Genomic DNA, 25,663 nt, shown 5'->3' on the forward strand with positions numbered 1-25,663 from the left:
TATTTATCTCATACAAAGACAGAATTCAAAATTCAAGTCTCGTACTTGAGGTAAACTGTGATTTTTGAGTGTTAAATCTGGGTTTTGGAGTTGGATTAAGTTACGTTTTGGGGACAAATGCGTCATGTCTTTGTCTCTGACAATTTGCAGGGCTCTATCCTTCTAAATTGATCTTGCAGCAGTCTTCATACCACTCGAAGTTTTTCACATTTTGCTATATTAAAACCACAATTGCCACTAGATTGTTGTCGGGTTTTAGCTGATAGAGCAAAATTTTGACTTGGTAGTACTTCAAAATTAAAGAAAAAAATAGAGCTTCATTGGCTTAGACTGAAGCAGATTCATGTGTTAGAATGACCCAGTCAAAGTCCAAGTATAAATTAAATCCAGAATCTATGAAAAGATTTGCAATTTGAAGCTTGAAGTTGAACATTTGGTTCTACAAAGAATTGAATCTGGGAGGTTTATTAAAATCCATTGTACATTTTTCAGATTTTCAGCCCAAAAAAATCTAATATTTGGAAACCATGTATCACTTTAAGCTTCAGGATTATTGCCTTCTTTTTGTTAGTTTATCGATGAAAAATCTGTATAATACACCAATGTTTATGCTTGAAACTTTACAGTGGATTCAGACACATTTCTTACTTTCTCACTTTCAAAACAGACAAAGGCCTTTACATGTCATCTACACACTGACATTAAGATGCTCCCTCGGACATCCATAAATAATTTTCTTCACAACCACAAGCTGTCTTTCCCTTGCAGAAGATTGATCAGATGACCACAGAAGAGCACTGTGTCATCTTTGATTGTTGTCTTTACCAACACAGTTTGGTCAGATGAACACCAAAAGACTGATGGATCTGGAAAGGCTCTTTTCTGTGAATAATTCATTGCTATTGATGGGGCTGAAGTCAAATACTGTTGACATGGCTACATTCATCGTGTCGTCTGTCTTTTTTTGTTGGTGTTTCTCTTTTGCTTTTGTATACAAGCACTTCTTCCACTATTTTGTTTTCTCCTGGCCACTGTAGCCACTTTTCTTTTCATCCTTCCTTTCATTGACTCCATGCAGAGTGTAAGTGAAGGCGAATATATTGTGGAGCTTGAGGCGATATAGGACAGTTACTGTGGTGATAATGGAGGAAATGTTTGTCAGAGCATAGAGTGCTGTGACTTCGTCCTTAGCACCCCGGGGCACCGAAGTGTAACAGCATACTGGGTGGCTTCTGCATCTCATGCAAATGTGTGTCTGTAAATGAGAGAGCGTCTATAGATGTGCTTAAATTAGATTCCTCTTCATGTGGCCATTTTACTGCCTCTGGGTTGTTCTGTGTGACTTGAGTATCTTCTGGATGCAAAAATTCCTGAAGAATATCTATAACGTATAAAGGAGATAAAGCAGGGATTGCTGCATATTTAAACACTGAATGCGTTAATTTGCTACCTAATTGTAGTATTTATTTACAATACTTTGAGGAAACTTTCTCAAAGTAAAAATCGTGTTAAGCTCACACCTTTCTCTCCTTTATCTTTATTGAATATGACAAGAGGATGTGTGCAGATTTAAGCTGCTCCATAGAAAAAACAACCATATGCAAATTATAGTGTGAAGTGATACGTTTAATTATTCGTCAATATGTGAACCTGCAAAAGTTTTAGTGATCTTTTCTCACAAGGAGAAAGACTCAGTATTTTAAATGGAAATATTAAATAACATTTTTAAAAAATCCCGGTTTAGTATATGATTACTGTGAATACTTAACATAATTTTTTAATATGAGCTGAACAATTACAATTTCCCAATAAAGCCATGCTGATAAATCAAAGATTTCTAATGCCTTACAGCCTTTCTTCTTGCAGCCATGCATTTGATAGCATAGATAACTACGTAGTTGTTAGTTTTAAGAATAAGCAAAATTAAAGAGCTTTGATATAATCACAGTTGCAAACCCACAAAAATGCCCATCATGTCATTTTCTAAACCAATAGAAATTTTCTTTGACTGCGAAAGGCATATAGAAATTGTTCAATTCCCTGTTCCTGCACACTGCCGGTCAGCTGGCCTAAAGTCAGTTGCTACATTCTTTTTTTTTTTTTCTTTTTCTTGAAGAAAATCAGTATTGGCTGTTTTAAACATTTCGGATCTGGGCTAAAGTTTACAGCTACCAGTTACATGTATGAAGACTATTTTATTGTGCAGATAACTTGACTAAGTAATCGGCTGGATCATTTGTATGCTCATGTTTCTCTTTAAAGAACAGAACAGCAGAAAGCTGCAGTATTTTGTGGAATAACTGCAACTAAACTACAACTAAAACTCCTGCTGAATTGAATGGACTCTTATATTAGATTTTTGCCTAAGTCTGTCAGAGTCAGAATGGAAATAAAATTTTTTATAGCTGTAATACTTATTTTACCTACTGTTTTTAAAGTGAGACTCTTTTACCAGATTATTCTTTGTAAGTATGTTATAAAAATCCCCTAAACTTGCAATACTTTGGTCCCATCAGTATTTCCTTTTGTCTTCCCTGAAGCTGGTGTCTGTCCTTGGCCAGGAAACTGGAGATAATTGTAGTCTTTCCTTTTCCCATCATCAATTTTCTTGCCCCACATCTGCTGTCATCACTCCATTCTAGTTGCTTTTTTGCAGTTTCTGCTGACTGTGTGAAACCTAATATACATTATGCTTGTGTTTTTTTACGCCGTGGCCATTTTTATGATGTGCCGTGCTTACCTTTTGTCAGTTTTAGGTCTGTAAGGCTTTTTCATACTTGGAGTTTTTCAATTGGTTCTAAGCTGAATAAAAATGAAATGCGTAATGTGTTTTTGGTCAAAGCATTACTAAGAGAAGTTAGTCTAGTAATTAGTAAATGTATGCTCTAATTGGGTTTTCATGTTGTTTAAACACATTGCCTTCATTTGTACATGCAGCATTAATGCGCTGTAGTTTCATGTAGTGCCAAATTTAATTCTGCTTGGTTCTGCATTCCCACTTTGTTTATTTTTACCTTTCACTGCTGTTTCTTTGTTACACACTGGTAGCATTCTTGAACTTCAGCCCTGTTTGTTGTGTAATGTGCTCAGAATATGTCGATGCCATGCAGAGGTGTATGCGTGAGTGTTAAAATCTGGATGTTGTGTGCAAAGAGCACTTCTGGTGGTTCAACAGTTTTAACCCAACATAGCTGCGTGGTTAGACACATGTTTAGTGTTTGTTTTGTGAGATGTTTTGATCAAGTTGGTTTAAGTATCAGGATGTTCAGAAACAACCCAGGAACCACCAATAATAGCCAATAATAAACTGGAAGATTGGAGAAAAGAGAAATTTCTGCTTTAAACTGACTGAAGACTCATCTTAAATTTATAATTGACCACATGGACAAGCCAAAATGCTGTTGGAAAACATTTTTACTGTCTGAGGAGACAAAGATGAAAATAACTGGTCATAAAAATATAAAATCTTTTGACACTTTCAGACCATGAAGTACCTTACTGTCAGGCATGGTAGCATCATCTGGTGCGTCAAATAGAGGATGAATTAATGTAGACTGAAGACTAGATTCTCCTCAAACCAACAACTAGATTTTCTGTTTTTATTAAATGGTGGAAATGTCACCCAACTGGGACAACATAAAAAATAATAATTGGAACTGGTTTTGGAATAGATATTATAGGCTAAGGTTAAGTTTCAAATTGTGTTGATAAATTATCAACTATTCTTAAAACCAAATCCCTACCTTGTTTCTGACAAGAATGGTCAAATTTCCAGCCAGCATCATGCAAAGGTCTTTGTGATGGAACTAAAAGTGTGTGGTTTTTACTAATGCAAACTTAGCAAAACTATTACTGGTTTTTATGCCTTGTATATATTTGAATCATTACTTAGAATTTAGATTCACAATTAATTAAGTCTTGTGCATCATTTCTTAATATATTTAGAGTTGTTCATTTGAATAATCACACCTCCCCGAGACATTTAAACATTTGCTCCATTGAGTGCATTTACAGCATATTGTACTGAATGACCATAACTAAGAATGTATATTAACACTGACCATGTTTGTTCCTACTTAATACAACATGCAAGTCAAACGTCTGTCTCCTGCAATATCATGATAAAAATAAAAGAACTGCAGGGTAGAAAATGACAGATTAGATAACCTGGAGAAGATGAAAGAGTACTGTAAATTATATCTGATATATAGTCTTCCAGTTATGAGGACATCAGAGGTGGATGAGGGATGCATGGATTATAGCTCCCTCTGCTGGTCAGATCAGATTTGATGTATCTTTGATTTCTCAAAGTCTTGTCTACGATCTGAGCAGGTTGACAGCTTGGAGTTGGCGCAGTCAGCAGGATACTCTGACTTGTTGGCTCTGAAATTTTCTAAAAGACACAAAGAGAGAAGATGGGAGGTGTCATAGACCGAGAACTGTGTGTCTCTCATGAAGAATCAATTGCATCGCTGTGTCTGAGTCCTCCGGAGGACTCCATGTTCATCCGATACACACAGCCACACATTGTCCCAGATATCAGCAGAGCATGCAGTTCCCACACACACACACCCGCACGCACACACACACATATACAGCCTGTATTAACAACTGCCTCTCCCTCCTATCCAGTGCAGCAAATCAGAACTGGTCTGCAATACTGTTACGCAGCACCATCAATTATTCAGTAAGGATTCAGCACTTCAGTCATGAAGCTTGATCGACAGCAAAATGAAAGAGAAAAATGAAGAGAAAGAAGCAAAATGAAAGAGAAAGAAGATTGAAAATTATCACATTTATTTAAAGAACTCTTCCAAATGTACCTTAAACTGTTTTTATTCATACAGTGTATGAGTCACATGTTCTGATTTACTTATTTTGCATATTATCGCTGTTGAATCATGACAATCTCTCTGCACCTGCAACATAAATGTAACACACAGCTCTGCATACATTAGTCCAATGCTCCCCTTAAAATAACAACATCAGCACTATGTTCTGTATGACATTTATTAGGTAAGAATTTACTTCCAGGTAAGCAGATATGTGAGTGTGCTTAAGGACTTGGGACGTATCTTTATCTGAAAACCTGAATTTCCCCCTGGTGGGACAAATAAGGATATTTCTATTCCTATCTGGATGAGGAAGCTTCTCCTGAAGCTGCACAGAGGACTGATGTCACACATGCACTGCTTGTGAACGATGTTGTGGGGATTTCCATGGAGAAAAACATATTTGGACATATTTTTCGGTCATTGGGGGGAAGTGCAGGATACTGCTGCATGGAGCGGCAGCAGTGAAATGCAAACTGTTGTCGAATGCGTGTCTGCTCGGGTGAGCCATTTATATTTGCTGTCAGTGAAGTAGAGTTTTGGTGCAGAGCTTAAAACCTTGACTCTGGTGGTGTGTGTACTTAGTGTCAGAAAAGAAATGCAGATTAGAGGAGGCAGCTCTGGCACTGTGTGGTCCACAGCACTGCAGGGTCATGAATGATTTAATGGCAGCAGAGGTGAGCTTCATCCTCCAGCTCTCTCCAGATGCTCACTGACGTCCTCGACACGAAGAAGAGGTGATTCAGCTTCATGGCCAAACCAACTGTTGTGTGAATGATTGACTGTTTTGCCAATATTTTATGTGCATTGCTGCTGCATTTTGCCACGGTTTATCAGTTATCTTTTCTCATTCCTAGACAGTACTTACATAGGTATCCTAAAGTCATAAAAACTTGATTGAAAAGATACTTTTATAAGGTGAAACTCCTATTTTAAAGCAGTTCATTGCACATAGTGTTTCAGTTTTATTTTGGAATTCACTTTCTAGAAAAATTTAAGTAATACAACCAATGAAGAAGGATATTTATTTCAGAAAGTTTAGCCTTCTGTAAAGTTTGTCCATGTACTTTTCAGTACAAGCACTCATTATTTATTTGCATGACTTATTGCTCCAGTGTGGTTTGGCTCGGAGGCGATCATCCTGTGACTGCTGAGATGAAATGGAAGCCCAGGCTGCTTTGACAAGGGCCTCATCTTCATTGTTGGCTCTGTTGTATCTCATCGATATAATTCTCAGTGTGAGGTTTAAGTCAGGATAATTTGTTGGCCTATTAAGCACAGTGATAACATGGTAATTGAAGCAGATATTTGTTCTTTTGGTTATGTGTGTGAAAGCCCAGATGGAGAATGAAACCAGCTTCTCCATTAAATTTGTCAGCAGAGGGAAGCATGAAGCTCTCAAATATTTCCTGATAAAAATCTGTGTTGAGAGTCTTTGTACTTTCATCTCTAAGGAGGACTTTGAAAAATAAGAGCTGTAGGATAGAACTAAAAGTGTTTTTTTTTATTCAGCCATACCAGTTTAACACAATTTCTACAATACATTGTAAGCTATTATTACAGCTTTGTGTTTTCCTTATTTCCTTATATAATTTCATATGTATTTAGATATTGTTTTTAATCAAATACGAGAAGTCTAGCACGAACTGTGTGGCATGTTGAAATTTAAATTAGTTTTATCTTTTTATAGACTCTTTGCAGCATAGTAATGATTTGAGCATTCATAGTTTATGGTTTTAAGAATACCAATATCACCGAGTCAATATGGAAGTGACTGAACATAAAAAAAACATTTTCAGACTTGAACTTCAGCACCATGGACAGAGATATAATGTTTTAGTACTTTTGCCTCTGCAGTTTTTCTTTTTGTGTCCATCGTACTTGTGCAGACATTATGCATTATTTCAACCTAACATATATTTCAACCTAACATACTACAATAAGTCAGAAAGCAAGATAATCCGATTTTGCTAGCTGTAAGAATACTTTTAAGACATTCACCAGTTATACACCAGACCCTCGCTTTTACTGGGAAGATTTTTAGCTTACTCTTTTTGATTTAACTAATCCTTATGTAATTTGTGTGCAGTGAAGAACATACAAATGGTAAATGATCTGCAAAATTCAAGAAAAATCAAATAGAGATTTTACAGATCTCTAGAAGTGGTGCCAATAAATCTGGAGGGCACTGTTTTTTGTTTTGTTTTCCATGAGTATATTGTCTTTTTTAAATTATTGTTACAGTTCTCAAGTGTTTTAGATATTTTTTGTACATTAAATCACTACCATGTGACTGAAGATTTATGTCCATAGTAGAGTGAAATGAATCTACTGGGCAGTCTGGAGCATTTCCTAAAACTATTAAAAAAGTTTAAATTATGACATTTTTAAAGATGAATGAAATCTTTGGCTGATTTTTTTTTTACTTCTTGTTACAAGTTAAGTTAAAGAACAGTATGCTTTGTTTTGTTTCTTCTTACTGGCACAAAGAACAAGCGTGTGTTTTTTTTTAGCAGTGTTAAAAAAGTTGAAAGATTAATTTAAAAAAAAAATCCTGATTTAATGTTTTCAGGAAAGTGCTTACATAAGGGACAATGAACAGTTTATATTTAGTTGACCTTTATTTATACTGGTTGTCTCATTGAGAGCCAAAACCTATAAACTATAAAAATAAAGACCCAGCAATTTCAAATGTTATTAGCATTTATTGTACTTAACAATTAAAAACTTGGCAAAGCAGATGCAAATGAAACATTTCTTAATAACAAAAACAAACCCTGGAAGGTCCAACACTTTTGATGCTGAGTACCACAAATGTTGCACAGTCAAGGTTAAAAAAATACAGAGAATAGCTGTGTTACAGCAGTAGAACAGTGTGGAGTAAAAGTCTTATAGAAGGACACATCTGAAAGAGATAAATTGGAAAAGAGAAATCCTAAGTAGATATTTGGCATTAAAAGGCAACACAACGACAACCTGAGGATGGGAATCAGAGTATAGTTGAGTGAAACAGATTGCAGAGAGCGTAAGGTGGTAGGCATGTTGTTTGGTACTTCCTCAGCTGCACATTACTCTTTCATGCTCCATTTATTAAAAATGGCAGCCAATGTGTCATCTAAGAGCAAAACTATTTTAAAGGTTTTGCTTCTGGTTATTCAGTTTGTTTATGCTGAGACATTTTTTTATAGTTGGTGAGGCAGTTATACTGAGAGAATAGCAACACTTAGGCAGGGTTTGTGCTCTTGTCTTTTTTCTGAAAATACTAAGCAGTAAAATTTAATGACCAACAGCTAAGTTTCTAGACTGCTGGAAAATGTTGGTGAAGGTCCCGACTAGGACAGTTCACAAAAATCATGCTATCTTTTTATTTTAAATATGGCCGCATTCAATATATGTTTATATTTAACTTTTTTCATCAATGAAGAAACTATTAGTTAATACATTCATGACTAAATACAAATATTTGAAAATGAGAATCTGCTAAAGTTATAAAAACATTAAATTGTTAATTTAGTTGGCAGCAGTTGGTAGCACTGTTGCCTTGCAGTAAAAAGGTCCTGGGTTCGATTCCCGGCCCGGGGTCTTTCTGCACGGAGTTTGCATGTTCTCCCTGTCCATGCATGGGTTCTCTCTGGGTACTCCGGCTTTCTAACACAGTTCAAAAACATGACTGTTAGGTTAATTGGTCTCTCTAAATTCTCTCTAGGTGTGAGTGTGTGTGCATGGTTGTTTGTCCTGTCTGTCTCTGTGTTGCCCTGTGACAGACCCCGCCTCTCGCGTCAGCTGGAGATAGACACCAGCACCCTTCCCGACCCCATTAGGGACAAGGGTGGATGGATGTTAATTATAGCCAGTCCTACCTTCGTCAGATTTAGGATTTTTCTACAGGAAGAGATTTTCTCTTCTAATATCCTCATCAAACCTCAGATCTACTCAGAATGACTCTTGTTGCCATAGCTGGCGGCCATGGATCGCTAAAATATGAAAGCACATTACCTTGCTATTGAGTGCCTTGCCTGAGTTGCTATTCAGTGGAATGGTCATATAAAAATGAATGGATGTAAAAACAGAACCTTTATAATTATGTTAGTTACATTGATAGTGTGGCTGCGATGCTACACTTTGCAAAAGGTGTTGGACATGTTGCATAAAGAAAAGTCAGGAAAATCTGAGTTAATCATAATGGATTTTGTAATGATTTTAGTCATTATTGTAAGTAAATATTTTCCCAGTATTGTGCAACCCAGCCTGTACTGGAAAATTTTCTGTACCATTACACAGTTAAGAGTTCACATTTCTGGGAATTGACATGACTTGACTACATGTTGATTATTAAACAAAAGCAAAATTGTTTTTATTTTACTATCAGCAGGATTTTATAAAAACTACCCCGAACAGTTGTTTTTTAGGTTGCTTTTCTCATCTTACTTTTCTCACAGATATTTGTACTCTGCAGCTCACACCTTACTAATGATAATTTATTTAAATATGTAAGTAGTTTCCCACACATTGGGCCTCCGAATACAAACATGTTCTTTTACTGTGTTGAACAGTGTATCACCTTTTCACCTGCACTTTCTTTCTTCATCTTAACCCCTCTCATGGACTACAGCTTCCATTACTACTTTCATCTCATCGTGTCAAAACCTCACAGCTATTTCCTCTCTTCTCTCTTTTCATTGATTCTCTCCACCACTCTACTTTTTAAGATGTTCACATTTTTTTCTCTCCTCTACTTTTCTTTTCTGTTTAGCCGTTGAGCTGACCCCATGTGTGTCCCCTTCATATGTACTCAGCTTTGACAACCCCCATGAACCACTTTTGGTGCATCAAACAGGACCTCAAGTGCTCTCTTCCTGTTTGAGAGCTTTACAAGGGGTTAGGCACTCTTCGGTGGTCGGTATGCGTTTTTATTTGGAGCAAGAATACAAACTTTTTGAGGACAGAAGAGTACTTTTCTCAGACCCCAGGTGTGAAATATCCCGTCTTTTGTTTGAATATTGAGTAAAGGAAGTTAATTTAGCTGTAGTGCAACAGAAGAAGTTGAGATCTTTTAGGTTTAAGGCCAGGAACAACAATTTTTAATCCAGTCTTGGCATCAGCATTATGTTTTCATGTCTTCCTAAACTTTACTGGGATTGGTTCAATCTCATATTGTGATTAAAAGCACAACCTACTTTCCAACATTTCTTTTATAAATTAAACTCTAGATCTAGACATTATGCTTTGCAGTAGATGATTAATTTTCTTTTTATACATATATTTTGTCAATGCATAGTCAATGCTGACATTAGAAAGACATTAAAGCATCAAAAGCAATTTGTCATCATAAACTCAATCGTAATTATCTTGATATTGCCTGTCAATACCAAAAATTTGAAGTGTTTCAGCTTTTTATGCTTTTGTTTAATTTTAGTTGGAAGATTTTAACTTTCGTTTTGACTGAAAGAGACTCCACAGGATTTGTACCTGCTATCATTTTTATTTGACATGCGACTTTGAGACGGAATAACAGAATAATATCTGTTATTCACTTTCTCAGACTTTCAACTGACTTTTCTTTCTAGGTTGGAGTGAAACTCCTGTTAAATAATCAGATACATTATTTCAAATGCAAGACAAATCCAAACTCTGTGTTGGCAAAATTCCCTTGAAACTTTGTTGCAGTTTTCCTTGAGCTTTGCAGTGACTTTAGGAGTTATAAAGTGTAGCTGCTGTGACAGTCATTGGTTATAGTCGTATTGCTAAAAATTGCAGATTTTCATTTTTGCCTTTCTCCCAAACTCATGGCTGAATAAGACATTGATTAACATTGCTGCAGCAGCAGCAGTGACCCACTCAGCTTCAGTGGATATAATTTACATAAACAACATTGTTTTAAATGACACAGTAGGACTTTATGTGCATATAAATCTTTTATTAGTCCTGACACTTTCCTAACCAATAAAACACGTTGTAGTAGGCCACATGTTAATGTATAAAATGATCCATTTTTAACCTTAATCAATTCTTTATCATAGAATTAACTCATTAAAAACACAAATCAAACAGAGTTTATGTAAAATTTGTAGCAGAACATTAGCGCAGACTAATTTTATGGAGAAAAATCCTTAATGATGCAATGGCGTCTTGCAGCTTCGTCTCGATATGCCGCTGTTTGTTAGCAGGAATCTTTAGCTTCTTAAACATCAGAGAACAGTTAGTAACTGGATTTTAAGATGGAACAAATACCAAACAAAAATGATAGACAGAGCTAATACAAGGTGCAGTTCAATGTTATAGGATAAGATCTTTAGCAAAATAATAAATTAAAACTAATTGATGACACAATCATTTCAACTGTTTAATTTCTTTGTCTGGTTACGAGGGTTTTAATGCAATTTCACTAAAACTTCTACTGAAGTTTTTTTGTCCATTTTTTTTCTTGTCGTGCTTTCAGTCAAATAATTTTTTTGCCTTTTCTTCTCAGCTGAGTAGAGGTTTACCTCCGGGATGTTATCTCTTGTCCTAGTTTTTTTTTCATTTAGTGTTTGTCACCTGTCAGTGCATCCCATTAAAAATGTGCAAGAGAGAGAAAGACAGAGAGAGAGCAAGGAGATGAGGATGAAAAGAAGGGAAGGAGCTTAGGGATGCACAGTGGAAATATTGAGAAGAGGAGAGAGAGAGCTAAGCTGCAGAGAGGGCATAGTGACGTCACTGAACAAACCTCACACTGATGATAAGGGCAACAAAAGGCGTAGTGATGACAGTCGGGGTGCCTTTGGGGCGCTATTTTTAGATGCATTCAGCACGGATTGTATTCACAGGAATTTTTTACAGTGTTTGCAAGTCATTTTTAAAAGTATCTGAAGGGCTGTATAAGTAAAAAGGTGAAAGTAAAGGTGCATCCAAGGGGGTGTGTGAAAATGTGGGCGTATGCATCCTACCTCCTGGCTTAGTGAGCACGTGTGTGCAGGCTTTAGCCACGTGTCGTCACTGCTGAGCACAGTGTGCTGTTCTAATGTTCAAACACGAATGAAATGAGTTTTTAATGGCTGCAGTTATGGCTACAGAGATATTTATGCAAAAGGACTGAAAAAGAGTAAAACAAATGCTGTAAAATTCAGTTAAACTGATTAGCACTTCAATGAACTTGGAAAGTTTCAACGTGATGATGGCTCTAAATAAGTAATTTTTCTAGGTATAATAGCGTGTTTTACTTTCTTAAAGGGCCTTTATAAAGTCAGAAAGAAAAATGGTTTCTTCTGAAGGATTTGACAGACTTAAAGGTTTGTCTCTGTACCTCACAGCTCAACTTCTGCCATTGTTGTTCTTTCCCCTGCAGAGAGTATTATGTTTCAGATTCAATTTTCCATGGGTGGATCTAATGAAGGAGATTACACCTTTGTCTTAAGAGCAGTGAATCTATAGCATTTCCTTGCATATTCACACTACGCTTCTGCAGTGTTTGTAGACACCATAGCAGTAACTCTCAAGACTGCTGGAACATTTAGCTGCTTTGGATGAGGTACATTAAGAAGACTTAATATTGGAACATATTGTGGAAATGTGTTATCTGTGTTCATCAAAGGATCTTAATTTACCTGTTGTCTAAAATAACCAGTACAGTAAACAGTCCTTCATTACTGCAGGCCTCTTAAAGTGGTGAGGAGAATTTAGTTTTGGCAGAATTTGAAACAGGGATTCAACCTTATTTTAGAACAGTTTTCATATGTGTGCATGTGTGTCTTTGTTCAGACGGCCTTGTTCCTGTGGGTGAGTAAACAATAATAGGTAAAAGAAACAAAGAGGCTTAGTGCACTTTACGTGCAGCGGTGATCAAGGAGGCATCCATCTTTGTGTCCCAAGAGGGGAGCAGTAGAAGGTGATAGAACAACTGTGATGGATGGTTACCAGACGCACCTGCTCCGCTCTGCCCAGTGCAGAGCAAAGACCTACAGACAGTTTCAGTTCATGCACATGCGACCTCTTACAATGCAACCCAGGAACTGTTATTTTGCAATTTAAAGCAAATTGTAGTTACTTGCATCTACCTTTTATTTGTTATATTCACTTTTAACTATCTAGCCAAACCTGTAAGTCTTCTTGGCTTCAGTTTGAGGATTTAATTGATACCAAGTTTTCAGTAAGTGTAGCTTCTTTAATTCAGCTTTCTTTTATACCAGCTCTCAAAGAAAAGATCGATCTGTTAGTTAAATGCTTCATTGTATTCAGAATGAGTCTTTACTTTAGGGCTTTTGTAGATGTTGGTTAGATTGAATGTTTCAGAAATACCAGAGGCCAAAAAGAAACACACTTGTGCTAAATTTGGGTTGTAATTACCTTCAAGTCTGTTATGTGTTGATGTGAATTGAACTGGGAGCTCAGCTGCAAACAATGTTGCCTTGCAGCAAATAGGATATTGAATTTATTTTCATTCTATATGGTTTAATGTTTTCTGCTGATTAAGTTTTATCTTAGAACCTTTTGTACTGGGATTAGGGGTTTGCGTAGTATTCTCAAAATTAAACTTGCTAAAGTTGAAGGGGTGAAAAAAAAGACCCCTGTCCTCCAATCTACGGGCTTCATCTGTCTAATATTGGCTTTAGATTTTGATGTAGAAATAATTTCCGGCTATGTGAGTAAAATGCACTGTGTGTATAACGGAAGAAAGTGTCAGTGTTATTTACTGCAAAGATTCATAAAACCCGAAACACCATTGCTAAATAAGTAATTATGCAAATGTTGTATAATATCTTATTTTTAGGACACCTAAACATTTTTATTTTAATTTCCCATTGTGGAAGTGCTGAATTATGCTATGTGTGCATCTAACAGCCTCATCAAACTGTAGAGCACCACATTAAGCCCTGCTTCCCAACACAATATTATGTAAAACTGTAAAACACAATAGTCCAAAATAATGTTCTCGAGCTCATACAGCAGAGCTCTTATCCCATGTTTTTTAGTCATTCTGAATATCAGCATCTTGTAGTATTTATTTGTCAACAATTGTCCAAATTGATCTAGTAATTTTGTTTTAAAAAAACAAAATCCTGAGTAACTGTAGCTGAGCAAAAAATATACTTTCCATTATCCATCCCTCCATTTGATTCAAGTTTTGGACAAGTCGAAGATAAAATAATAATAATAAAAAAAAACTAAATAAAAACTCAGATTGAGTAGAATTATGACAGAAATTAACAGTTTATTGATGAAAGAATGTGAGAAAAGGAATATAAAATACAATTATATATCAATCTGAAACTTTAGAATAGTCTTACTCTTATAAACAATAACTTAGAATAAGAGTAAATCTGTACTTGTGGATTTCAAAATCTACCTTTCGTGTCGTTCCATTCTATGGTAAATATTTCTGTAACAGGTGAAGAACTAATTTTTGTTCAAGATGTAAAAGTCAGCTAAAGTTAGTCTAATAAAACTAAAACAAATAAATCTGAGCAAAACTAAATTACATTCCAATCAAGACTAACTACAACTAAAATGAAATCAGTATTGCCTTTAGATTCTTTTTACATACATTTTATTGAAAGCAAAATCAGATCTGATTATTATTGTAAAATTTGCATATTTAATTTTACAGTTGGAGACATGATGCTCCATATGTTGTCCTTCCACATGGCGCATTATTGTTCTGAAATACATTCTCTGTACTTGTTTTGCTTTGCTGTGAACCATGACCTATTGTCTCCACTAAAGAAAGTAGTACAGCTGCTATTGCTTTTGGTTTAGTCGTAGCATGACTCTTTGGCCACACTTATTAAAAGCATGTAGCATTGGCAGGGGAGGGCTTGCGTGAGTGGTAGGTGGCATGTTGATGTGAGACTGGGTAATCCACCGGCTGCTCCTCTGTCTGTGCATGGCTCTGGGCTGGGCGCATACAATAGAGCAGACCTGAAAAGCACCATAATGAAGCACAGGCTGGAAGAAAAGGCATGTCTCTTTCCATTTCTGTGAGCGAAAAGAAAAGAGCAACATAAAAGAATAAAGGACAAGAAAGAAAGATGAAAATAAGCCTCTCAAATCCAGGTTTTTGGCTGTGCTGTCTCTTTGAGTTTATCTTTTTGCCATGCATGTGTTTTATTATGGTAATGCAATGTTGGATAAAAATAGTCTGAGATGGCAGAGTAACGGTTTTCTGTGAAAAGAGGAGGGAAATTAGAGGGATTGCCACTGAGGCCTTTGAATGTCACTGATAAAGAGTAGAAATAAATTTTAAAGGGGGGTTTCCTCCTAATTCTCTTAGGTTTTTTTAATATGACGAATTTTTAAGAGACTAATAAAATAATAATGTGCTAATTGTGTCTCTTGATTGAACTTGAAGATCTGAAGATCACAGAGCCATCTGCTGTGTTCCTTGATCTTTATGATTCAGTTTGCTTCATGATTTTCTCTAACAACACTTTGTGCAGCAACCCTGACGATTGAAACAAAAAGAACTGATGCTGAGTAAGAACCTGTTTAGTATTGGAACCAAATTTGTGAAAAACACCCTCCACTAAACCTCTAAGGTTAAATTTCACACAAGTGGACTAATTAGGTGACTTCTAAAGGTAATAGGATATATTGGATATTCAAGGTTATTGGGGTGAAAGTGGTAAGCAAATGTGCATGGTATACTTTTCAAAGTGAAAAAAAAAAAATTGAAAACCAAAGTGGCAGAGTGACAAAATGTGGAAACGTTTGAATAATGTGAATAGTTTTGAAAGAGATTGTTATTTTTCAGGCTTCAGCCAGGGATCCAGAAGTCCTTTTAATTAAACCAGATCCTCCCAGACCCACACCCACCATCTGAGTGATCCACTGATAAGTACTCTCTGAGGTGGACAGAAAAAGACGCAGCTAAAGATCAGAAGTGGGTGCAGTTTCACTTCACTGCAGAGAAGTTCAAAGCAGCTTCTCTGCCTGCGTGCTGTGATGTTAATCCGACCTCTGACTCAGGCTCGCAGGCAGAAGAGGAAAAAAACAGGCTGAATTAGGAAGGAGTGAACAAAATATCAGGAGCATTTCTCTAAGTAAAGAGGTTTAATGGAGATATTAACTTTCTGCTCAGCTACAGGTGACGCTGGTTTAAATCCAGCTCAAGCATCAGCAATAGCCATTTGGACACTTGCATGAATAGTTACTTTAACCATTAAATCTGGGATTTATTTAAATGTGAGGACCCAAATAAAGAGCCATAAGAAGAAATACAGAGGTGATAGGTAGAGGTGACTGCACCGTCCTTTCCTTTCATGCCACCTGCTGGTTCCACCTGTGCCCTCCCCTCATCCGTTCTTGTTGTGTTCAGAAGCTGACGGCCACATAAAATTATTCAGGCTGATTAAAGGAGCTTTTTCTTTTGCGCTTTCACCATGGACTTTACTTCTCACTTTCTGCCTGTGTGCTTGCACTCCTTCACACTTTAGCAAAAGGGAAAGCCTCTCATATTTCTCTAAAGCGTAATTTGTGCTGCGGAACTATAAAATATAAAACAGACATTTTTACATTGTACACAATTTTCTAGAAATGAAGTATGAAATTGTAGTACAGACTTTATTTGCGTGTATTTAAAACAAGAATTTGTGCAAAATTGATAACATCACGTATTTCCAAACACAGCATTCATATTTTATAGTTATGCCACTGCCTGAGTTTCCCCCATTTTTACATACACATGCAGTTTTTGACGCTTATCCATGCTCTATTTGACACACATCTATTTTGAGCCTTGTTTAGATGAGAACCAAATAAATCCAGATTCTTCAGGCTCTCCATCACCTGCCGCCTCTCTGAAGAGGCTTTCTTTGTAGAAGTTTTTCTTCTCCTCACAACTTGAATTATTTAGTGGGGTCCATTTAGCTTAGATACTGTGTCAGCCTTTCACAGGGAACCAGGGCCAGTTTGACATGTGACATTAAGAACTTGATTACTCAGTGTTGATTCTGCACTTGAAAGTAATGGACAGGAAGGGGAATTATCAGGGGTGAAGTAGATGGTCTGTGAGAATAAGACACACTGGACTCCTTGAGATATTTAAGGTGTTTCCATGTTCTTTGTTAGTCATTTGTTTGCAAAAACAGTTTTATAAGTTATTTGAATGTCTGACTTGTATTAGCTAATTTCAATATTAGAGAGGTGTTGAAATATGAAGCACAAAAGTTTTAAAGCTCAAAGAAAGGATGGTGACTAGAACTTGTTAAATGACTACAATGTCTCTAACTGGAGCATCTCTACTGTGAATATTCTGGATATTAAATAAAGGCAAATTCGCCCATTGTGATCTTTAGCTGATATTTCTTGACATCCTTATTGATCTTTACCAATGTGAATTATAGAAAGAGTTTTCATCTAAGCTTGTCTTTAATTTTATTCTTGCATTTTTAATTTTTTTGGTCATTTAAAACTACATGCTTGATGTCAAAATCCCCAAACTCTCCCAGAAAAACAAGGTAGCTAATATGTGTCAAAATGTCCTGTTTCATCCTCTTCACTTTTGACTTGCATTGCTCTGAAATTATTCTTTAAAAGGTGTTTTTCACGCCCATCTGACCTTTAATCTTTTGGCTTTTCACTCCTTTCTTCACTTTTATACTCAGTGCTGTCAGCAACTTTACTGTTCATGACAAGCTGCTGGAATATTTAACACAAAAGTGATTTCATTACACAGATGATCAAGCAGAGTGATCTTTCATTTGTCCTGCAGCATTCTTAAAAACTAAATGCCATAAAGCTGCTGATTGGTTTAATGTTAGTTGTCGAGAGAATTGTCTTATTCTCTAATCCTTTTCATCTGAAGCGTAACGGTCGGAGTCCCTGTGTGTGTGTTCACCATCCCCAGGCCCTCTGATGCTCCAGGACAAATGGCTTGTTAGACTTATCAGCACCCTTCTCCCCCTGGTGCTTCAGTCTGCCTCCCCCTTCCTCCTCTTCGTCTTCGTCCCATACTCCTTCCCTTACCCCACTCTCCCTGTCATCACAAACCGTCTGCTACTTAATCCAATTATTCCTATAAGCTGACAAGCTCTGTAGCTTACCACAAACTCTGCGGGTGACGCCCCTGTTCTTCACATCCGTACAGCGACCCACAAACGCAGACGTATTAGCACAAACAACACAACTCTGTGTCCAGCAATACTGCTGTGCATTACTGCAGGTATCCTAGAAAATGAAGCCAATGTTAAAACAACATTTGATGGGAAAATCTAGAAAGATAAAAAGCATCCAGTATGAGTTTTATGGTCATTTGTTGATGCAATTTAGTCACCCCACTATGCTGGTTTTTTGTAGAGACACAGGCCTCTGCTGTTATTGTCTGATTCACTGTACCCTTGAGTTGACTCCATTTATTTTAGTGTTTTTTTTGCAGTCTTTATTGCTTTACCATCACCTGTATTCACACGCCTGCATCGTGATACAGGAGACTGTGCGCCGTCAGTGAAATCTTGCTTCTTCCATCTCTGTCTTCAGTCGTCGGGCGAGAGGCAGCGCATAGCCTGAATGGGTCGGCACTTAATCAAAGTACTTTGGCTCAGTAAATTGGTTATTGTGTTTTCAAAGTGTTGCAAAATAAAAACATTATTTAGAGGGGTTCTGCAACTGACACAGTTGATCGTAAGATACTCATGGATAGACTGTGCTATGCTGGTTCAGGACCAGAACTACATTGTGTTTGAGAGAACAAATTTTGTGTCCCTATTCAGGGCAACATACTCCCTCTTCCTCAGATTGTGGAGTGCTGCAACATCTCCTACAATACATATTCTGATGCCGTAAAGCTTTATATTCCTGTTGAATCACTTAGTTATTTACAGTCACCAACTAATCCTGTCCATAATAGTAACTGAATTGATGCCCTTAAATTAGGACTGAAAACATTGTTTTCTGCAGCTTTAATATGAAAAATTTTAATTATCAGCTCATTTCTATAACTCAAAGCTGTCTTAACTGTTTTATTTTCACTTTAACATTTATCTTTTTACTTCAGTGTTGCTGTTACTCTTCTACTTTTATACTATAATGTAATTTTCATTACTTCTGTTCCCTTATTTTTCTCTATAGCATGTTGAATTGCCTTGTGAATGGACGTCTCATACAAATGGACTTGCCATGTTTATTTTCATCGAATGTGAAGCTACGTAACATCACCTTCCCTGGTCATGGTTTGTAACCTCCAGCCATCGCACTTGGTCAACAGCTAAAGTGCTAAATGGTCAATGCTTTGACAGCTTGCATCATAGAAACACAGTCTATACTGTAAAACTGCTTGCGCATAGTAAATGGAAAATGTGTCATAGCAGCCGTGACAGGATAATTAATCCCTAGATTCTGCGATTTCACCCCCTTCCTCAAATCTTGACAAGTATTTCTGTCGCAGAGGGGGCAGCGAGCGTCACAAAAGGAGCTGTGTTCGGTTGTTTTTGGTGCTGACACAACAACAGTTGAGAGTAACAGATGGAGCTGGTGGTGTGTGTGAGCGCGTGGCGGGGTGTGTGTTTCAGGGTGACCGGTACTGGAGCTGGCTGCAGTTTGATCCGAATTACAGAGGAGGGAGTTGGAGCAGACTTTGCTGTTTGTCTGTCTGGAGGAAGAAGTGGGAGATGCAGGTGTCAAATACTGATAAATTGTGGGTAATCCTTGTTGGGTGGGTGTGTGAGAGAGCATTGTTTTGTTTTCACACTTGAAAACTGGCACATTTTTAAACCCATGCAGAGTTTTCTCCGTAAAATCTACTTGATACAAACAAATGGAGAATATACCAAGTAAAAATATTCATACTTTGCACAAAAGGTTTTGAGTTGAGCAGCAGAGTCAAATATGTGGGTTGTACCTATGAAAAACTTGCCAAGTTCTTTCTGCCAAATGCCAAAAAGCTCCAGGTGGAGACTGTGTGATTGTGTGGGGCAGCATCTCCCCACACTGGAAAAAAAGACTCTTCATCATCATAGGAAATCTCAATGCATAGAAATATCCAGATGAAATTCTGGAAACAGTTGCAGTGTCATATTTTGACTCTTCATCCAAGATGAAAATGTGCCCTTAGTTTGTGGTTTATCAAAATACAACCTCCAGAATGTAAGAGCGGCTGGAATGACTCCCCTGTTGTCTGTATCTCAACGCCATTGAACTCTTGTGGGATCAGCTTGAGTGTTTTGTTGGTAACAATGACCAACACAAACACGTTGGCTGACTTTAAACAAATGGCATGCTACCCCACAGCAATGTGCAAGCAAGCTGGTGATCGTACTGCAGACATTTCTTCATACATCATAGGAAGTATCATAGATCAATAAAGTTACTGCAGTATCAAGTAGTTATGTGTAAAATATCACAGTAGTGATACACTCAGTATTACAGAAAGCTTCATTTTAAATAGCTTTTTAAATTTCTGCGCTTCCTCTGACTTCACTCTGACATTTCTAATTTAACTTTTATTGATATTAAAAGATTTTAGTTGTTTTCCAGCTTTTTTTTAAAAACATTTCTGACAATATTTATGACTTTGTCATTTGGTGTCTGTATGTTCCCTTTCCATGATGTGACAAATGTTATTTTCTATGTGTTGCAGTTTTTGCTGCACATAACTACGTAGTTGTTTGTTTCTTTGTGAAAATTTGAGGTAAGTACACTATATTGATGTCTAAATGTTGCAAGGTTTGTAAAAGGAAATCCCAGTTCACCCGACGTGACACAGCTCAAGAAAAACAAACAAAACAAACACATTCTTGTCCATTACCATGGTCATGTCCTCGTGTTGTCCTCCATTGTGTCCATTCCGCCCATCTTAAGCTACCATGTTTCCACCAGGGGGTTCTTATTTTAGACGGATGGAAGTAATGATGGGGTGGGACAGGGTTGGGAAGGTTTCTTTTCCTGCTCTTTAGCTTGTTCTTCCTCTTGATTTTTGCTGTTTCTGTTTTAATTTTCACCTGTTCCTCTGAATCTGCTCCACCGTCTAACATTGCTCTCTGTCCACTCTCCTGCTGCTGCTGCTTTCTCCTCTTCTTTCTTTTCTTTCTCCTCATCGCTGCTGCTCCCTGTTGCAATTAACCGGGCTCTGTCTCTATGTCGTGTGTCCTTTTAGGCCCACGCCGTGCATCGCTGGCTAATCGATCAGGACAGTAGTGTGAGCTCTGAGATGCCGGATGGCCAAGGAGTATGGCACTATGATGATGAAGTAAATACCAGCAACACGTATCTCTGGATTTTCCTGTCTCTTTATATGTATCTTTATATATATTCATATATTAAGTATCTATAATCACCCTGTCACTTGTAGTTTGTGTCACTTTTGCTGTTGTTGTTGTGTTTTATCTTTATCTTGTTTTTGTTGTGTTTTGCTTCTGGTATTGTAGTTCTGGTTCCTTTAAATTTCTAGTGTTGCTGTTGTGCTGTGAGCTGATTCAGTCAGGTGTCGTGGGATCAGGCTGGACCTTTTTCTTTGTTCCCGTCCTTGCTTGAAGTTTCATACTAACTCGCTGAGTTTTAAGTTTAATTTATTTATTTTTTTTGGTTTGTATGTTTTCCTTCTTTTTTGTTTCACATAATTACACATTAGTGTCTATTTGTATATTGTAAATATCTATTTTGATGTCTTTGAGTTTTCTCAAAATGGACGAGCATATTGCAAGGAAAGAGTCCACGGGTAAAATATACTCTAACCTAGGTATAGTTTGTAGATGCAAGTGTTGTCTATGTCGGTTTCTTGCTACATGTAGTTATTATTAGTTAGTGTAAGACAACAGTTGAAGTATATTTCCTGTGGGTTCTTCTGATTTACAAAATATGCTTGTGTCATTCTGTGTTTGTGTTAAGGGTTAAGTCACAACTAAGAGTGTTTGTGGGAAAGAGATGGAGAGTGAAAGGTTATGTTTGTGAGATGATTATTTTATCAGTGAGTTTGTGTGCATGCTTTGTTTCTTTCCTGCATGCATTATCTCTGTTTATTAGCACAAAGTTTGATTTGCACGCCCGTCTGTCTTTCTGTCTGTGCTGCAGTCTGCGTCTGTTTAACTATGACGTCCCTGTGGAGTAATGTTGATGCCTGCCTTTGCTCATGCCTTTGATGTGTCGGTGTTGTGTATTGTGGCCGTGCGTACTTCCCATGAACCTGTCACATGCTGTGCCTGTGTTTTGTCGGTTTTTATCTGTTTAAACAGTCTGGGATAGGTTGACCAAAGGGTTTTTATTGCACATGTACAACAGATGATCTTGAATCCAGCGTCAGTTGTTGGAGGAGAGATCATCTAAGTCCAATAAAGCTCCCAGGGAAACTTGTCCCAGATGACTCTTGCCCCCATGATTTCCCTTCAGATCCCAGCTCCTCCCTTTGCTCTCAAGCCAAATTCCTAAGCCTTATCTCCTGATCTCCATATTGCTCCCAATCACTCTGGAGCATCATTGGGTTTGTCTTAAGCAAAGCTTTTGGAAGAGCAGAGCCTGCTTAAAAAAATGGGTGAAGATGATGAGGGGAACATATTTAACACAGAATAGATACAAATGGAAGGAAAGCGAGAGTGCAAACCATCTTCCAAAAGCCCCGAACGTACTTTACAACAATATGGAGTCTTTCCCCTGGATGCCTTTGAATGCCAATGCACTGAACAATTGATTTTGTGTTGAATTCAGTTTTATCTTCTGTATGAATGCTTGAAAGATGATATTTCTACTTTTTCATTTTTCTTTCACCTGCCAGGACTACAAATATGCATATCATCCTTTAATTATAGGGCTATAACATAATTTACATGACAGTTTGCTTCTGTGACATTTTGGAAAGGGCTAAATGAATGCTGGGAGGCAGATGAGACTTGCAAACATCGTGTTTGTGCCCAGAATACAGAGACGGAGAGAAAAGGTGACACAGTCCCAAAGAGCCCAGCCGCACTTGCTTGACTTTTTCAGCCCCAGCAAACAGTGAAGCCTGGAGATCCTTCAGTCTGCAGGTTGCTTATCTATATTTGCATTATATCAGAAAACAAATAAAGTGTATTTTTTCTCGAGATAGAAATCTGAATAATATGTGGCTTAGAACTTTTTTTATTTTCTTTGCTTTGTTTCTTTTTACTTTTAGGTTAGTTTTGCGGTCCAGAAATATTAACAAATATAGTTTTTAGTTTTTGAACTCGATAGTTCTCGTAAATTTAGATGTCACAAATTAGGTTGAATTTAGCAACTTAAACAACTAGCAATGAAAATGTTATGCCTGTTGGATACAACACTCCATTCGCTTATTTTAACTGTCTACACTTTCACAATTCAAATTATTTTGTTTATATTGCACCACTTCACAACAAATTTCATCATATCAAACTTTAGTCTGTAATGACAAAAAGTTACATGCCTGATGAAGCCCAGCTGGTTAGGGTTGGTCACTGACTTTGCCACATGCTGAGCAAGCTCATGGTGAAAGTGGGAAGGAACATTTCTCATTAACAGGAACAAACTCCCAGCAGAACCCAGCTTGGTGAAAGGAGCCATCTGACTGTTTTAAACACAGAGCAGATATAGAAAAAATAGACATGCTACTCCAGGATTACTTTCTACATTAATTAACAAACAGTTAATAGCAGTTGTTGTTGTTCCTTTAGTGGCTTCATCTAGGAGAGAAACAGCGAAGCATAGAAGTTATTGTAGCAGCAATAACTTTCTGCTACTTCAGGAAGGTGACAGCTTAGCACCAAAATATCAGGATATATATGGTTTCATAAAAAGAGAAAAATTAGTGGAAACACTAAAATAGTTATCGGCAGCAATAATTACATGATTGGACAGTAGTATGAGGGGAAAAAACAAACCTTAGTGTTACTATAAACGAGTCAAAGTGGTCGAGTCAAAATGATGAGGTCGATTGACGCAGTCGACCTGATCAGCTGATTACGAGTCCAAAACAAAACAACCACAGGAACACTCTCATCTTTGATCCTATTGCAGTTCAAGTAGAATAAGGACTTGCAGCTGCTGAAACAAATGTATGCAGCTGGAAGCCTGGAGGAATGTTATCAGCACTTGGCTTGATAACATGGAAGTTAAATTCAGCTGAGACAATTTTGCCAGTATTTATAAAGGTGGATGGTTAATAACTTAAATATAGGTGTATACCACCGACATATACATTTTTAAGTTGGTTTTAAATGACTTAAGTCAGCTTAACTGAGGGATGTGGAGGGGAGAAGAAAGAGTTCGTCTGACTTGCAGGTAGCTGTCCACCACTCTGGGAATTTAATCACTTTTCATATGACTGACTTTAAAAAATAATCCCTTTAAAGAGGTTTAAGCAACAATTATCCAGACATAAACTATACATACAGATTCTCATTATCTTACCGTTGAGTGTTATGCAGGATTTCACTTATAAGAAGTACAAAGTTCTGTTCATACTGAATATAAATGAATTTACTCCTGTTCAAAGTGAAGCACTTATAAATTCACTTCACTAGTTTGCACACATTCACCGATCATTAATTAATTATTCAAGAACTCAAAAATCCATACAAGGTCACCTATATCATCTGACTTTTGTCACATTATACATGCATATTTACAATGTTTTTATGCATGTTTCCTTTTTTGATTGTAGGTTGCTCAAAATGTCTGCAAACTGTCTTTAAATTGTTTCAAATAATAAATCAAAGAATTTGATCAGGATGAAATGCACGACTTGACAAAACAAAATTGTGGTTTTGAGCACAAAGTCAACTGGACTAAAATGCTGACTTGTAAATAAAAGGTTAGGATTTTTTTGATCAACATTGGTCATTGAGAATGTTTTAAAGATTTTATGCTCTCTTCCTCTATCTTGTGTCTGGATGGTGACTCCTGGGTAGCAGGCTGCGCATTCTCAACACTGCAGTGGCTTTTAGCTTTGAGGGTCAAGACCTCCAGCTTTTGGTGGGAATAGTTTGGGTTCTGTTTAATAAAGGTTTGACAAAATTAAAAGTATCACTAACATAACTTCATTTCAGAATTAAAAAGCAACAATTTTCGTTATTTACAGATCCTCATCATTGTCAAATATAGTGTTTAATATCACCTCAAGACACAGTTTAAGTTCCTCCATTGAAGAACAGCCTATTTAAATTCAAAGTTCTTAAAAATCACAAACGACACTTACATGCGTATTTGAATATAATGTTGCACACACAATTACTTTAATAATGGAGGCACTGTAATCATTGAAATACTTTTAGAATCACTTGGAGTGCTTGTTACAGAATATGTGTGTCCTGTGCAGTAATGAGAGATGGCAGCTTTCACACTGAGCAGCTGTCTGTATGCAGCGACATTTAGCTGTAGAAACTGAAGCAATGTTTTTGGACCATACACCAATATTTTCCCATTTATTCCTCAAATCCCACTTGCAGTATAAACGGCTTAGACTTTAATTGCCAAACTGTTTTTTTTTTTTTACATGTGCTAGCTTTAGAGAGAGATATTTAAATGAATCACAGCTGTGGGAAATAATGTACCGTAGTTTATCTAAATTCTGAAATTGGCCCATTCTTTACATTTTAGCTGTGGCTGAAAAATTATAACCAATATTTATAGAACTGATTGATGTAGATTTTTTTATTATTTTTTTTCCGGTGGAGCAACAAATTAAAAAGTGTTCTTTGAATAGAGAGCTCCACCGATTGTCCAGGAAGAGCTGAAGAAATATGACAGTGTCTGAAAACAAGTCCAAAGGATCTATAAGATTTGCTACTAATGATTCAGTTTCAAACTGAACAGGGGGGGAAATATCAATTCTTTGTGATCCCAAACTTAAATCTAAAATCCCAGCAAGATAAAACCAGGCATTCTGAAGTAACAAAACACCGAGTTTTGATGAAACTATCTTTAAACTGAAATCA

At 36.9% G+C, this 25,663-nt stretch overlaps 1 protein-coding gene across 11 annotated transcripts in view; it reads left to right on the plus strand.

Moving 5' to 3' along the window:
* The window catches only part of ank1a (ankyrin 1, erythrocytic a), a 100,499-nt gene that overhangs the window by 13,668 nt on the left and 61,168 nt on the right, over positions 1-25,663 (plus strand). For 9 of the 11 annotated variants that reach the window (XM_032578982.1, XM_032578983.1, XM_032578976.1 and 6 more), the window contains exon 2: positions 20,896-20,988. The exons of the other annotated variants lie outside the window; for them this stretch is intronic. In XM_032578982.1, the coding sequence (XP_032434873.1) occupies positions 20,896-20,988 (93 nt within the window). The remainder of the gene's footprint in view (positions 1-20,895; positions 20,989-25,663) is intronic. 11 annotated transcript variants of the gene reach the window in all.

This window comes from Xiphophorus hellerii, chromosome 12 (genome assembly GCF_003331165.1).
Source record: "Xiphophorus hellerii strain 12219 chromosome 12, Xiphophorus_hellerii-4.1, whole genome shotgun sequence".
NCBI classification, from domain to species: Eukaryota; Metazoa; Chordata; class Actinopteri; order Cyprinodontiformes; family Poeciliidae; genus Xiphophorus; species Xiphophorus hellerii.